Source organism: Seriola aureovittata, chromosome 6, assembly GCF_021018895.1.
Source record: "Seriola aureovittata isolate HTS-2021-v1 ecotype China chromosome 6, ASM2101889v1, whole genome shotgun sequence".
NCBI classification, from domain to species: Eukaryota; Metazoa; Chordata; class Actinopteri; order Carangiformes; family Carangidae; genus Seriola; species Seriola aureovittata.
This window is the reverse complement of record NC_079369.1, coordinates 16,400,972-16,414,519: the sequence shown is the minus strand read 5'-3', so window position 1 is coordinate 16,414,519 and position 13,548 is coordinate 16,400,972. Positions and strand designations below refer to the sequence as shown.

General features: G+C 39.3%; 1 protein-coding gene across 3 annotated transcripts in view; it reads left to right on the top strand.

Annotated features, from left to right (window-relative positions):
* LOC130170988 (adhesion G-protein coupled receptor D2) overlaps nt 1-13,548 on the top strand; it is an 87,058-nt gene that overhangs the window by 38,860 nt on the left and 34,650 nt on the right. For all 3 annotated transcript variants that reach the window (XM_056378740.1, XM_056378738.1, XM_056378739.1), the window contains 3 exons: nt 2,592-2,633; nt 7,468-7,521; nt 10,642-10,795. In XM_056378740.1, coding sequence (XP_056234715.1) covers nt 2,592-2,633; nt 7,468-7,521; nt 10,642-10,795 — 250 coding nt within the window. The remainder of the gene's footprint in view (nt 1-2,591; nt 2,634-7,467; nt 7,522-10,641; nt 10,796-13,548) is intronic.

Below are 13,548 nucleotides of genomic sequence, written 5' to 3'. Positions count from 1 at the left end.
ACTTTTTAAACATACAATTGTTCCCTAATTAGCTGGATGCTAATTAATTTATGCTCCCTTGTTTGATGTACAGTATAGCAATACTTTGAAAGCAACTGTGTTCATTCTTTGCATAAATTTGTAGCATTTGCCGCAGAGTTCAAAAGAAACAGGACTGGGTTTAGAAAAGCACACATGCATTTAAATAATGCGCCCCATTTTTCGTCTCTGTTTGTTTTTAGTGGGAATATTAATGAATTAACATTTTAAACAATCCATCATTATTGTTGTGCAGCCACTTATTTTTAACTCAATTATATTTTAATAGATCATTTTTCCTAATGTGCACAGTATGTTCTCCCCACTTTGTTCACTACACAACAAAAGATTAATTGCAAATAAGAGGAATGATCAAAAACATGATAATCAAATTGCAACAATAAGTTGGAAATTGCAATTCTAATGCAATACAATAGGGTATGTATTGCAAATTAACCACCCACTGTCTGTTATTGTATTGGTGTGCGTGTGTACAAGTGTATGTAATATGTATGTTTGAAAAGAGTAAATGATAACAGTATATTTTTATATCATATAACATATTTTCAATAAGTACAATATTTTGCTTGAACTTCTAAATAATTGTCAATGAACATCATAGGTTGTGATTGTAATTGCAACTTTTTTTGTTGGTAATGGTGTGCTTGAAGTGGTTTTCTGTTACTTTAAACTTTTCAATGGAATACCTATATCACATAAGGAAATGACAAAGGAGCGAGCTTCCTTGATGGCAATCAGGAGTATAAGACTCAGGGGTGCTTTAAGCTCCATCTTGTGAATATCGAGTCTGAGTTTGTTTGATATTATGGTGGCCTGCCTACTGAAATCATAAAACGTGTGTAACATTTGCAGTTAAAAGGTCAGTTAATTATATCTGAGGAAAGTTGATTAGTAAAGTGTCACGGTGAGTGTCCCAACAGCTGGAACTGTGAATATTTGCTTAGTGGAAGTGGGGAGTTGAAGTATGAACTAAAAGATGGTATTGGTAAACCACCTTATCTATCCCCTCACTGTCATTAGGTTGTAGCCAACGTAACATGCAATTGAAAGTTAGAAATGTACAGATCAAATCGGATATCTCAGCTTGAGATCCCCTTGTTATGCGTGTTGTCTTCAGCATGTCAGAGACCAGCGAAATTGTCAGTTTAAAGAGGATGGATGTCCTAAGGTATCACCTGACAGCCCAACAGACAGGGCAATTCAGTCCCTGGAGGACAGGAGAGCAGCAACTAGGAGGTGAATGGGCAGTAGCTTGGGCTAGAGGTCGTCATCGTCGACCATCGTCGGCCTGTCACTTTGAATGGGCCCCCAAATCATGTTGTCAATGGTGATGCATTGAGATCTCCCACTGGCAAAAATTGGATGCTCCAAACTCAACTTGATTGATGCATTGACCAGGTAGTGGCTGCCTGTCCTCAGGATGTGGCCTTACCCTCGTTTAAAGATGCAACGCGGACGCATTCTGAGCGGTAAAAGGGGAGAGATGTACTTTTAAAAAGTTTTTTTAAAGTGTGTGTGTTAGATAGCCCCACATCACTGTATGGCTACCTTATCAAAGAATCTACTGTATCTGGATTTTGCCTGCCTTTTCATTCTTCTAGGTACATCTTTTGTGGCGTAGCTCAGTTCCATTGAAGCAAGAGGATTACATTATGGCCTGAAGGTGAATGCACAGCTTGTACATTCAATGGATGCCACAGTGGACTGAAATGACAAATAACTGTTTTTCTGTGACCAAAAATGCAGCCTTTATGCATCCAAGGGCATGGCATTCTTGGGCCCTCGGTACTAGCCGGGGAGTTTTGTGAACATGAAATATCTTCTTTTATGTGTCATTTTTTTCATTATGCTCCTATGTCTCTCTCTTTCTCTGCTTTCCTCCAATGATTTTCCTTGATAGTCTCGTCTGGCCTGAGTTGGTCTCTTTATGTGCGTGCGTGTGTGTATGTGTGTGTCTTTTAATATGTGTTTGTGTTCATACCGTCTTTGTGTCGTCTTAATTTATGGCAATCTAAGTCTGTTACGTATGCTTGTGAATGTCTGAACTTTGTGTGTCTGTATACATGTTTGTTAGTACTCATATGTGTATTTCCATGTCTAACAACACAGACTAAACACAGGCACTTGAGATTTTTTATTTCGATAGAGCTGTGTGGAACCTTGGGTTTGAGCCTTTGATGGCTCAGTGGGGGCTGGGATGAGGAGCACGAGTATTGTAGACGAAACAAACGCAAGCTGAGCCTCACGGAGGTGGCCCAGTTTCGAGAAGTTGTACTCTTTTAAGTCCTGCTTCTTCTCTCATTACATTTCACTACAGTCTCACATCAGCTCTGCATAGCCGGCATAGAGAACGAATCAAACTATCCCATACTTTTGATCTTTTTTTTTTCCTCACAAAAGGATAAGAGAGAAAACAACTGTAACAACTTTGTCCTCCTTCTTGTTTCTCTCTCTCTTTCTTTCTTTCTCTCTCTCTCTCTCTCTCTCTCTCTCTCTCTATCTCTCTATCTCTCTCTCTGTCTCTCTCTCTCTTTCTTTGTCTGTGTTTGCAGGGCCTGTTCATCTTCCTGATATATGGGGTGTACAACACAGAGGTAAGTCTGCATTGTGTCTCAAGGCTGTCGGAGTGAATGAGAGAAATGACAAGTTTCTGATGGGCTCCCTGCTTAAAAGCTGTGTGGGTGGGGTGTGAGAGCACGGGTGTGTATGTGTGTGAACGTGTGTCTGTGGATGGGAGGAGGGATGGGAAGGAGAGGAGGGGACATTGTTTCCACGCGAGCATCCCACTGCCCTTCATGCTTGGACTAACTTATATGCATCCGAGTCCGACCATTAAACACTGACACGCCGTGGTTCTCAGCCACTCATTCCTCACCCACAATGGCTAATATTTCACTGCCTCTTTAAGTTTTTAAACTCACGGCCCTCCATTTAGCATCCTGACAAAGCCGCTGGCCAGGGCTTCGCAGGGCCCCAAGCAGTAACCATAGTAGGACAAAAATAAGAAAAACAATATGCAACCAACAATATGCAATGAAGGAGTGAGGAAATATAGTATTGAGATGCTAAATTATTACCATTTAGATACACCTTAGCTGTTTGGGGGTGGAGGGTGGGTGAGTGGCAAAAGACAGAGAGATACGTTTTAATGGATGAGACTCGAGTCATGAAGATCACTCTTGGTCAAATATGGCTCTTAGTGTATATAAATAGGGTTAACTTTAAACATGCATAGGTGATAATGCATCTGAGCCTTCTTAAAATACAGCACTTCTTTCTGAACTTGGGGTCCATTTCTCATTTTTAGACACTTCCCATTCCAGACTTAAAAGAGAAAGTATAAAAGGATTTGCCTTTTAGCACAGTTAACAATGCAAGACACAAAAGTTTTGCCCCTGATTTAACAATAATCTCTGAAAACACAATTCTGCAAAATGCATGCTCAGTTTTCTGGAGCTCCATGCGATATGCCACATACAGAAATAATTACTATTAATATCACAGTAAAAAAACAAGCAAACAAACAAAACTATACATTCTGTAAAAAAGAAAAAAAAAAAAAAAACCCCAACAAAACGCTATGCCAGAGTTAATGTAACATGCTGTCTTTTTTGTTGATGGAATGGTTAATGGCTTTGATTGAATGTTCAAGGTCATCGTCATCATATACAAGCAGCTGTTTTTAAGAGCTGGGTAACATAGCTCTGTTACTTCAAAGATAATGGGCAATATTACACCTTCCTCCCCGTTTCTATTTCTACTTATCTGTTTTACTTTACTTATCTTTATTTTAACTTTCTGTCATCATCATCACCACTGTCTGACCATTCAAGAAGACATCTCTCATGTAACATTTGCATGTCTTGTTCTTTTTTATTTTCCCTTTCTCTTCCATTTCTTCACCCATGGCTTCTCAAGAGCATGAAGGGCTGTGCCTGAGTCATAGGCAACGCACCAACAATGTAGAGCCAGTGAGGGCTGACCCTTCACACTGTAAAATAAATCAACAATGCTTTCTTGCTTAAGTTGCTTTTTTAGTGCTTGGGAATTTCTTTCTTACTCTCAAGTTGTCCTTGACCCTGGCTTCCTCACTGTTTGTGAGCAGCTCATGTACATGTTCTGGTTTTCAAAAGGACCACACTTCTTTGTTAACATTTGTTTAAAAAAAAAAAAGGTAATGCCATTATTCACATCTTCGCACATTTCCTTTTCTCCGTCTTAACTCGGACCACCTTCCTGGGTGCTTTTGTATCTTTGACTTGTTACTTATTCTCTAGCTTGTGACACTACCACTGGATTTTCACCCTCCCTGCACCTCCCCTGACACCTAAAAGAAGATATTAGATATAGATAGAGAGAAATAACCAAAATGCTGAATGAAAACAATCAAAAAAAAAAAAAAAGTTTCTTTCCTGTAATCAGAGTGGCAAGGAGAGGCCAACGTGAGACAGTGAGGTTCCTCTTCTGTCTGTATTCATTTAAGATAACCAGCCTTGATGGCTGTGGAACTTTAACCAGTCAGTTGACCACCTGCTTCACAAAGCAGTATGGATGGACATTTACTCCAAATGCTGATCAGCATCACCAGACACTGTGGGCATAAAGGATCAAGTGGAGAGTTTATACCGTGCTGTGACATTATGTTTCTTTTTTTGTCTATGTTTCAGTTGCGTCTGTTGATGAGGATCGTTGACAGCTGATAAGCATGTGGAAGGCATGCAAAGTATTAGAGAATGAGGCAGCTCATTGAAACAAATTCTAAAGAGTGAAGAAAAAACTTTGCAACTAAAGTTGCTGGTAGTTGTTAACCTGGTAGAACAAATTAGTCTTTAACCATCTTAGTGAGAATAAATTTGACTTTGATATGCTAAAGAAAGGTGTTGAATTAGCTTGTGCTTCAAAGTCATTAAGAGCTCCATTCATGAGGCTGGTTTCCAGGCTCAGTAATTACAAATATGGCATGGAAGACAGACTGCTGCTGCTATTACACTCAAAATGCAGCGTTTTAATTGCTAATTACCTGACAATAGCTTTCCATTATTCATTGCAATTAGCTTTTCCTTGGTGGTCACCTTGTAATCCCACGCTTTGATGACCTTTTATTTCCATCAGCTCCAAGGATGTCGGCAGGTGTTGTCGGGCGCACTGCTTTCATATGGTAATCGCTTAGCGCCCATTTACATGGGGAACCACGTTTTGCATCATGGCGAAACCTTGAGTGTGCGCAAAACCTCTTAAACACATAACGATCATCTAAAACAATGCCCTTCCCCTCATTGTCAAATGATTAATTAAATTGTGTCATGTAATTGCCTCAGCACGCCGGCTGCTTTTGATATCAATGAAATCCCCAGGACTTACTTTCCCCATTAAATAATGTTAAGACGGTGTCTCTCTAACATCTGCACCGTATCGAAGGACTGCTGCAGATTTTGTCAGATATAATAGGAGGGTTGTGAAAACATGATACTGCTGTTGAATCTGCCCTGTCACAAGGCTCGGGCTCTCTTCATTATGTGGCCCTTCAACGGTGGTATGTATGCAAAACACCTTCTGTAGACACATGCTGTCTCTGAGACTGTGTGTGTGTGCTCAGTGTGATGTCATAATTTATAACACGCCGCGACTTAATGAAGCCATAAGCCATAATGCATATTCACTAACGTGGTGGGCTGGGCTGGGACGGGCTGTAGTGATGAGTGCCCAGCCGCTACAAATTTACAGTGAGTGCTGACAACGTGCACGGACAAATGCCTGCACACACACACATACACACATACAGACACACACACACACACACACACACACACACACACACACACACACACACACATACAGACCTCATATGTGCTAGAGGCTTTTTATGGAAGACTTCAACAAAACTAACTGAGATACTGACACAATGAGTCATTTCTGCTGTTCTCTATGTACTTTTATTTAAGTTAAACAGATTATTATACTGCTCTTGTTTACTGTAAAAATTCTTTGTGGTAAAAACATTAATATGATAAAAATGTAATAATATGAAAATGTAATACTACAGTAATATCTCCCATTTTAAAATAAAAATAGTGGTAGAGTGATTAATATGAATCATTAAAATAATAAATGCTGTTATTTCTAAATTAAGGCTAATAACGTTTTACAGGAAAATAATGCATTCATACACAGCTGTAGGGACAACATATTAATTTTCACTGTATTGTTGTCATTCATCCTTTGCTCCTCATTAAGGATATAATTTTGAGATTGAGATTGAATTTTAAATTTGGATTATTATTTTCTACCAAAGTCTGTATGTCTAGTAATACTAATAATAATCACTGTTCTAAAATGTATATATAAATGTATATATATAAATATATATATAACATATTATTGAATGATCAGTAAAATTGTACTTCCATAAAGTTACAAGCACATTTTTGAAAGTGATTTTTTTTCCCACATTTTTAAAAAAAATTTCGTACATATAACAGTTTTTCAGAGGTTAATGCAGAGTTTTATTCAGTGGACTGAGACTTTAAGTAACATTAATCACACAATATTTACATGAAATATGTGATATTAATTAGTCATAAACACTTGGATATGTTAAATTGCAAAATTAAAGTAAATACATGTAATTAGTCAGTTAAATATAATTAAAGGTCATCCAAACTATTAAATTTTTGTAAGCAAATGTCTTGGATTGGCATTAACATCCACAGTGTTTCAAAATTCACTGCTTATCTAATTTATAATGAAATTCTCCAGAAGTGTAATTTTTTTTTTTTTTTCCTGTTTTAGTTTTTAAGGAATTTAGTAAATAAACAGGGAAATTAAAAATGGGGTAAGTTAGATTATACTATATACTGAAATTGTATGTAAGTATACCTAATGTCTCTAAAATCTATAAAGTTCTTGTCTGGTATTGTATGTGTTAAATGAAGGTGTGCAGTACACTGTTTCATCCGGAGTGTAAAAATGTAATCTGTTCTGCTAGGGCGGTCCCTTCTCCTCCAATAGCTCCATTTGTTGGTCCCGGCGCTCTATGTTGACAGATGATAGCTTGAAGTCGTCTCCTTAGTTTGCCAGCTCTATGTGTCACTTTCAAGTCCCATTAGCTACTGGGACATACTAGAACACCCTCACACAAACACATACACACAAACACACACACACACACACACACACACACACACACACACACACACACACACACACACACACACACAAATCCTGCCCATCGGTGTCTGCAAGCTAACGCTCAAAATTTGTTATTTCCCTTCCACACTCTTTTCTCCTTTCTCCATTTTATACTTTGGGTGCTCACAGGCGTTTACAGTGAAAGATTTGTTGTTTTGATTCATTGTAAGTGTGTTTCACCGAGCGCTTTGTCACATACACTTATCTCTTTCTTTGCCATTCTCTCTCTCTTTCTTTCAGGTTCGGAGCACGGTCAACAGGATCAAGGAGAGGAGAAAAGCACTTAATTTTTCAGTACGTAATCCTCTATTTTCCTGTGAATAAGTGTGTGTGTGTGTGTGTGTGTCTGCATGTCTCTGCAACACACTGGTGCAACAGACTCAATTTTCCTTACAGCTTTTGCTTCTCATGGAAAAAAAAATCACTACTCCAGCAATGCCAATGAAAGCTGGCCACAAAGCAACATTGTACATCTGGTAGCCTCTCACTAGTCGACAGTCCATGTTAGATGCCCTTATACATCAAACGCGGACCCTTCGTAATAGCCCTCCCCCCTTCCTCACTCTGCCTATTGCAGCACCTTCATCCCAGCAATGTCAAGCGCCACGGTGGGTTACAAGTTTCTAATCCAGGACAAGCCGTCCCCTGACATTAAAGTGTCAGGCCAGTATTTATACCTTGTTGGACGCTGCTGTTTGGCTGATATGGTAGGATGCTGCGGTTGCGTGTGTTAGTGTGTGTGTCAATGGTTGTCTATGTTTGTACGTGCGTGTGTGTGTGTGTCTTTAGGAAGATCATAGCCTATGCAAAGTACTTTAAAAGTAGATAATAGTCTAGCACACACAAACATGCGCATACCCCACACACAAACACATTCGGACAATGATAGACCCCGGTTCCTTGACAAGCACCCATTCTCATTATTCCATACTTCTTTGCCGCTGCCATCTCACACGCACGCACAAACACACACTCACACACACAGACAAAGTGCATCTTGTCCCTTATGAGTGGTCACATTAACTCCACTCCTCTTTCCAGGTTGTTGTGTAGCGCTTTATGGCGGCACACACCCCTGACCCACACATATGTGACCCCACCCCCCAATATTCCCCAACCTCACGCACTTCAGGTCTTTGAAGAAGGAATGAAACCATATCTGACGGCACCTCAGAGATGGACACTGTAAGGATGGGAAGAAATAAAATAAATAAATTAAAGTGTGTATGTGACTAATGTGTGTGTTCGTGTGTTTCTGTCTGTGTGTTTGTGAAAGCATGTTGGTCGGAGGGGGCCCCCAGGGGTCTCTTACCACCAGGTGCGGTTTGATATATTGGCTGCTCATGTTATCAGTGAGGCCCCCACATTTACCATCATTTTTACTACTTCCTCTCCCCACTCGTGGTGGCAATTTTCCAATCTTGCCGGGTTCCGCTACCAGAATGCGTTTTTTAGCCATCACTGCTGCCTGACGGTTTTTAGCTAATGCTATTTCGTGCCATAAATCCTGCTTGAAATACTGTATCTACCTGTCCTTTGGTTAGATAGGAGACATTTGGCTCTAGATGACCGCACATGCCCCCATATATCCCCTTGTTGTAAAACATAGGATTGGGTATCGTGCCTCGCTAGGTGAGGGATAAAGAGGCGCTGGTAGTGTTACTGCATATGGCGTCATTTGAAGACAAATGGTACTTGTCGGAGATAGAGGGGTTTATTTGTTGAATTATTCGCAACAATTGAAGGGTTAACCCAAGGGGATAATTCACTTCAATTTCAACTTCAATTTAAGAATTTAGATCAGTTATTTCAATTAAGAAAGATCTCTTGAAAACTTTTCTTGTCCCTTTTATTCCATTATCAAAAGCGCTATTAGCAACCAATACAAAGGCTTGCTAAGGTTAAAGACATCCTGCAGTTGATCTTACAGATATTCCAACATCTCGTTGGATGATCATGTGTGACACAGACAGGAAGGTAAAACACGCTGATACAGAACAATAACAGTTATTTAACAGTCCACATCACGACATATCAGATGAAAATCATTTAAATATAGCAGAAACAATTTAACTATATATTGCTCTTCAGTGGCATGACGCACCTCTGACCTAGAAGACCTCTCACATAAATTCCACCGAACCTAATCACACACTCTCCCCTCTTTAATTCCACACTTCTGTTGACCTCTTTAGCCCTCTTCCACGTAGTAGCCCTCTACATGGGCGTGGGTCACACACACAGCTTTTTTATCCCCAGGGGGTGGGGTTTTATACATACACACACACACACACACACACACACACACACACACACACACACACACACACACACACACACACACACACACACACACACACACACACTGACACACACAGCCACAGCCACTTTGACCAGTGTAGCTTGCCTGTTTGATACCAAGTGCCTCCTGACCCACCCTGACCTCACTCTTGTACACACACAGCCAGATTGCTTTGTGAAATAAAGCTGTCAGTTGCAGGACCCAAATAAAAAACAACCCCCTGTGAATACTCCATGCCCCTGACACCACTGAAATATAGATATAAATTGGAAGCGGATTAGTTTTTTTGATCTTCATTCAAGTTTTGACAAGATATAGGAAGTTAGGAGTTGGTTGGAATCAGTCTTGGTGTCACATCAACACCACACAAAAGCAGCCAGGATGGCAGGCCCCAGTTGTTTGCCATTGAAGTATTCCTGCCTAATAGAGGTACAGTATGTAATACTAGAGACCCTGGAGCTTTTTGCAGCCCTTTATTTGATTGCCCTTTATTTTGGTGTGGCTGGAAGATGCATGTGTGAAACAAGGTCTGGTGATGGAATTGTGTGAAAGTCAATCCAGTAGTCTACAATAGCCCATCCTTTTAATATTAATAATAATAATATAATAATAATAATAATAATAATAATAATAATCATAATATTAATTAACAAATGCACTGCTCAATAATAAAGTGTATACTATTGGTAGAGATTTTTTTCTTATCAAAACTCACAAGTGAAAATCTAAAAAGCCTCAATTAATCCTTCTAACTGATGAGGATGTCTTCAGTGCAGTGTTTGTTATTCGTCTGTGTTTTTACACAATGTTGACTTCAAACTGTGACGTTTTGTTTTTTTTAATGCAAACATAATTTACTTATAAAATGTAAAACACATACCAGTGTAAACAAGAGAGGAAGTCGGAAGTAGGCTGATAATCCTTGTGATGAATAAAAAAAAGATGTGTGTTCCTAATTTGCATAATCAGTGATCAGCTAGTAAAGTATAAATAAACTTGATATCTTTGTTTTTTTATCAGATAACAGGTAAGATAACCTGTGTGTTCCTTCAACAGGTGTAAAACCCTACAGTGAGCTCCTTCAGCTAATGCCACTGTCTCATTTCTTACAGAACTGTGCGAGTTCCCGACCATCCAGCTCGGTCACCAGCTCTCGTCCTGTCAGTTTCCCACTTGGAACAACCCCAAGCCAGGAGGAGGAGACCACCCCTACCTACACTTGCAGCAACACACCAGGGCTGGGGAGGGAGGAAGAGAGTGCCAGAGGTGAGATGTCAGACCAATGCCATACACTATAAAATCACGCATATGTCTTAGGGCCAACATATGCACAGAGTGAGCAACTTTCATAGGAGACAGTGGGTTGCCATTGTGGAGCACTGTATCCAGTATTCTCAAAACATCTGTGCTCTTATCATAAGTGGGATATAATTAAAACATGCTGTCACTGGAATCAGGCAATTATTACTTCTAGACTTATGGCTGATTTTTAAATACATTTACAGTTTGGGCTTTGTTGATCAGGGCCACAAGAGTATTAACTATTGATGAGGGGAGGGGGGCACCTCTAATTCAAAAGATTCAAATCTTTTTCCCCCACAGTTTTTCCTATTTGATGAGAGTATTTGAACCAGCTTCCTGTGGAACTGAACATGAACAAGATTGTTCGCTAATGTGATTACTCTGCTTGCCTTACTTCTCAAAAAGCACAACCAATCCACCGTCGCTTAAAAAGAACAAGGACGGCCACCCATTGTGTGATATATTTTTTAATTAGAAAGAAAGATGAAAACCCAATATTTAAGAACACGTGAAATATTTAGTGGCTTGTGTACCTTTTTTTTCTTAATGTACCTTTTGAAGAAGGCTGATTTTCTTTTCCACAGTGCAGTTTAGTACCTCAAATGCAGCTATGGATATTCACTAATTAATTGATATTAACAAGTCTTTAGAGCTCATGTGTGGTGTGTTTGTATGTATATGGGTGTCAGACTAGGTATGCTGCACCTAATTCACCAAACATTTACTGTGTGATGGAGCAGTAAGATGACTTGAGTATCGATGACACTGTCCTCAGGGTGTCATAGCGACATATTATCTGGTGCAGTTTATTCGGCATGCCTAGCTAAAACTAATGCAGTCTCATACAACAGCCCTGCAGTAAATTGTGTCTCCATTAAGGTTATAATACATTTTTCTTTGAACTCTTTTAGAGAGGTGTAGTTTCAACCTCATGGTCCTTGTGGAGTCTGTAGTTAGTTTGTGGTGCTGTGAATTGTATGTCGTTATAGTGAGAGGTGTTTGTAATATTTTGTCTTCAATACCTTTATTGATATAAATAGATTTTCAAAATATTATAAACTACAGCCTTTCAAATTATTAACGTTGAATTATGTTTTACTGTATACATATATATATATATATATTTCCCCACTGTTGCCCCACTATCATATCTGCAAGGCATTACTGCAGGGCACTCTGAAACAGAGAGTAGCAACTGGCCTGTTGAGTGAAATCAGACATCCAAAATCTCCTGTTAAAATTTAACACTAACCAGACACCCTGGTTTCAATCTAGCTGCCTGACCCATGCTGCACTCAGCAGAGTTAGGAGTCATTTGGCTGTGGAAAAGATTGGAGACACCAGTTTCAAGGCAGGGAAAGAGAGGGAGAGGTCGATCCCTGGTTTCATTCTGTTATTTAAAGCCGGTTTTAGTGTCATTCGTCGCATATGCCCCAGTTGATGGAGCATTTGCAGCGTAAAAAATTCCTATTCCCGACTTGTTTATTTATTTGCGAAAAGACTGAAAAAAAAGGTGAAAATATACATAGAGCTGTATGAAAATAAGCCCGCTTATAAATGTATATTACTGACAATAACAGATATGACTGGGTAGACAGTGTTTAGGTAATGACCCCCATTTATGAGGAAAAATTAAAATGTTAGCAGATTAGAAAATCCTTTACTTTTTCAGCCTTTTAAACACATTGTTCTTGTCTTGATTAGGTTATTTTGTTGTCAACCCTTTATTTCATTCACTGACTATGAGATAGACCAATTGAATATCACATAATGCACAGTATCCTCATCTGGCAGATACTATGTTGGTAATGGTTTATGACTTGTACAATAATGATATTCGCATTTGAATAGTACATGTGCTGTGTGTTATTGCTGCTTGTCGCCGCTCTGTGCACATCTCACACTGTGATTTACAGCGTTTCCTTTGCAGGTGATTTGCATGGTCCCTGACACTATTACTGTCTCTTCCATTCACTCAGCACGCAGTTGTTAAAGCAGTCACTACGTCACATTTAAATGACTGAACCTCCATCGCAACCTGACAAATCAAACTCGGCAGCAAATATAATGTTTTAGATGCAACGCAACTGCCGAAATAATTGACAGTGATTGTCGGATGATATTATTCAGCCCATTTGCTTCTCCTCCAATCTGCTCCCGACTCAGTGCTACAACATGCAAATGTGATCGGCTCTGTGTGACAGAGTGCTGGGACTGGGTTGGCAACTGAGTGCTCATACAGTACAAACTAATGCTACTTTATGCGTGTTATCATGCAGATGGGAGCCACACAGACAAACTTTCTCTCTCACACTCTCAATAACTAATCATCATGACGAACACAACTCACCTGACTCTAATCTTATACCACATCAGAGGTGATTGAATGTTTGTTTTCATACTAGGCTGTGATCTAACATGCATGTAAACACGTCTGTGATGCTGTTAAGGGTTGATATGGCAGCAGGAGGAAATTTGTGTCTGTGCATGCTTTTGATTTTGTATTCCTATTAAAGACACAGATGTAAAAGAGTGATGTAGGAAATAAAACTTTCGCAAAAGGGCAATTGACAAAGAGTTTAGAAAGCTATTGAAGACACTGTATTACATAGAGTGTTTTAATCAGTTAGTTTTTATTCATACATTTGTCAAACCTTATCAGACCAGTTTCTCTGGAGGACAAGTGGACAGTTTTATCATTTTTGATTAAATCAGTT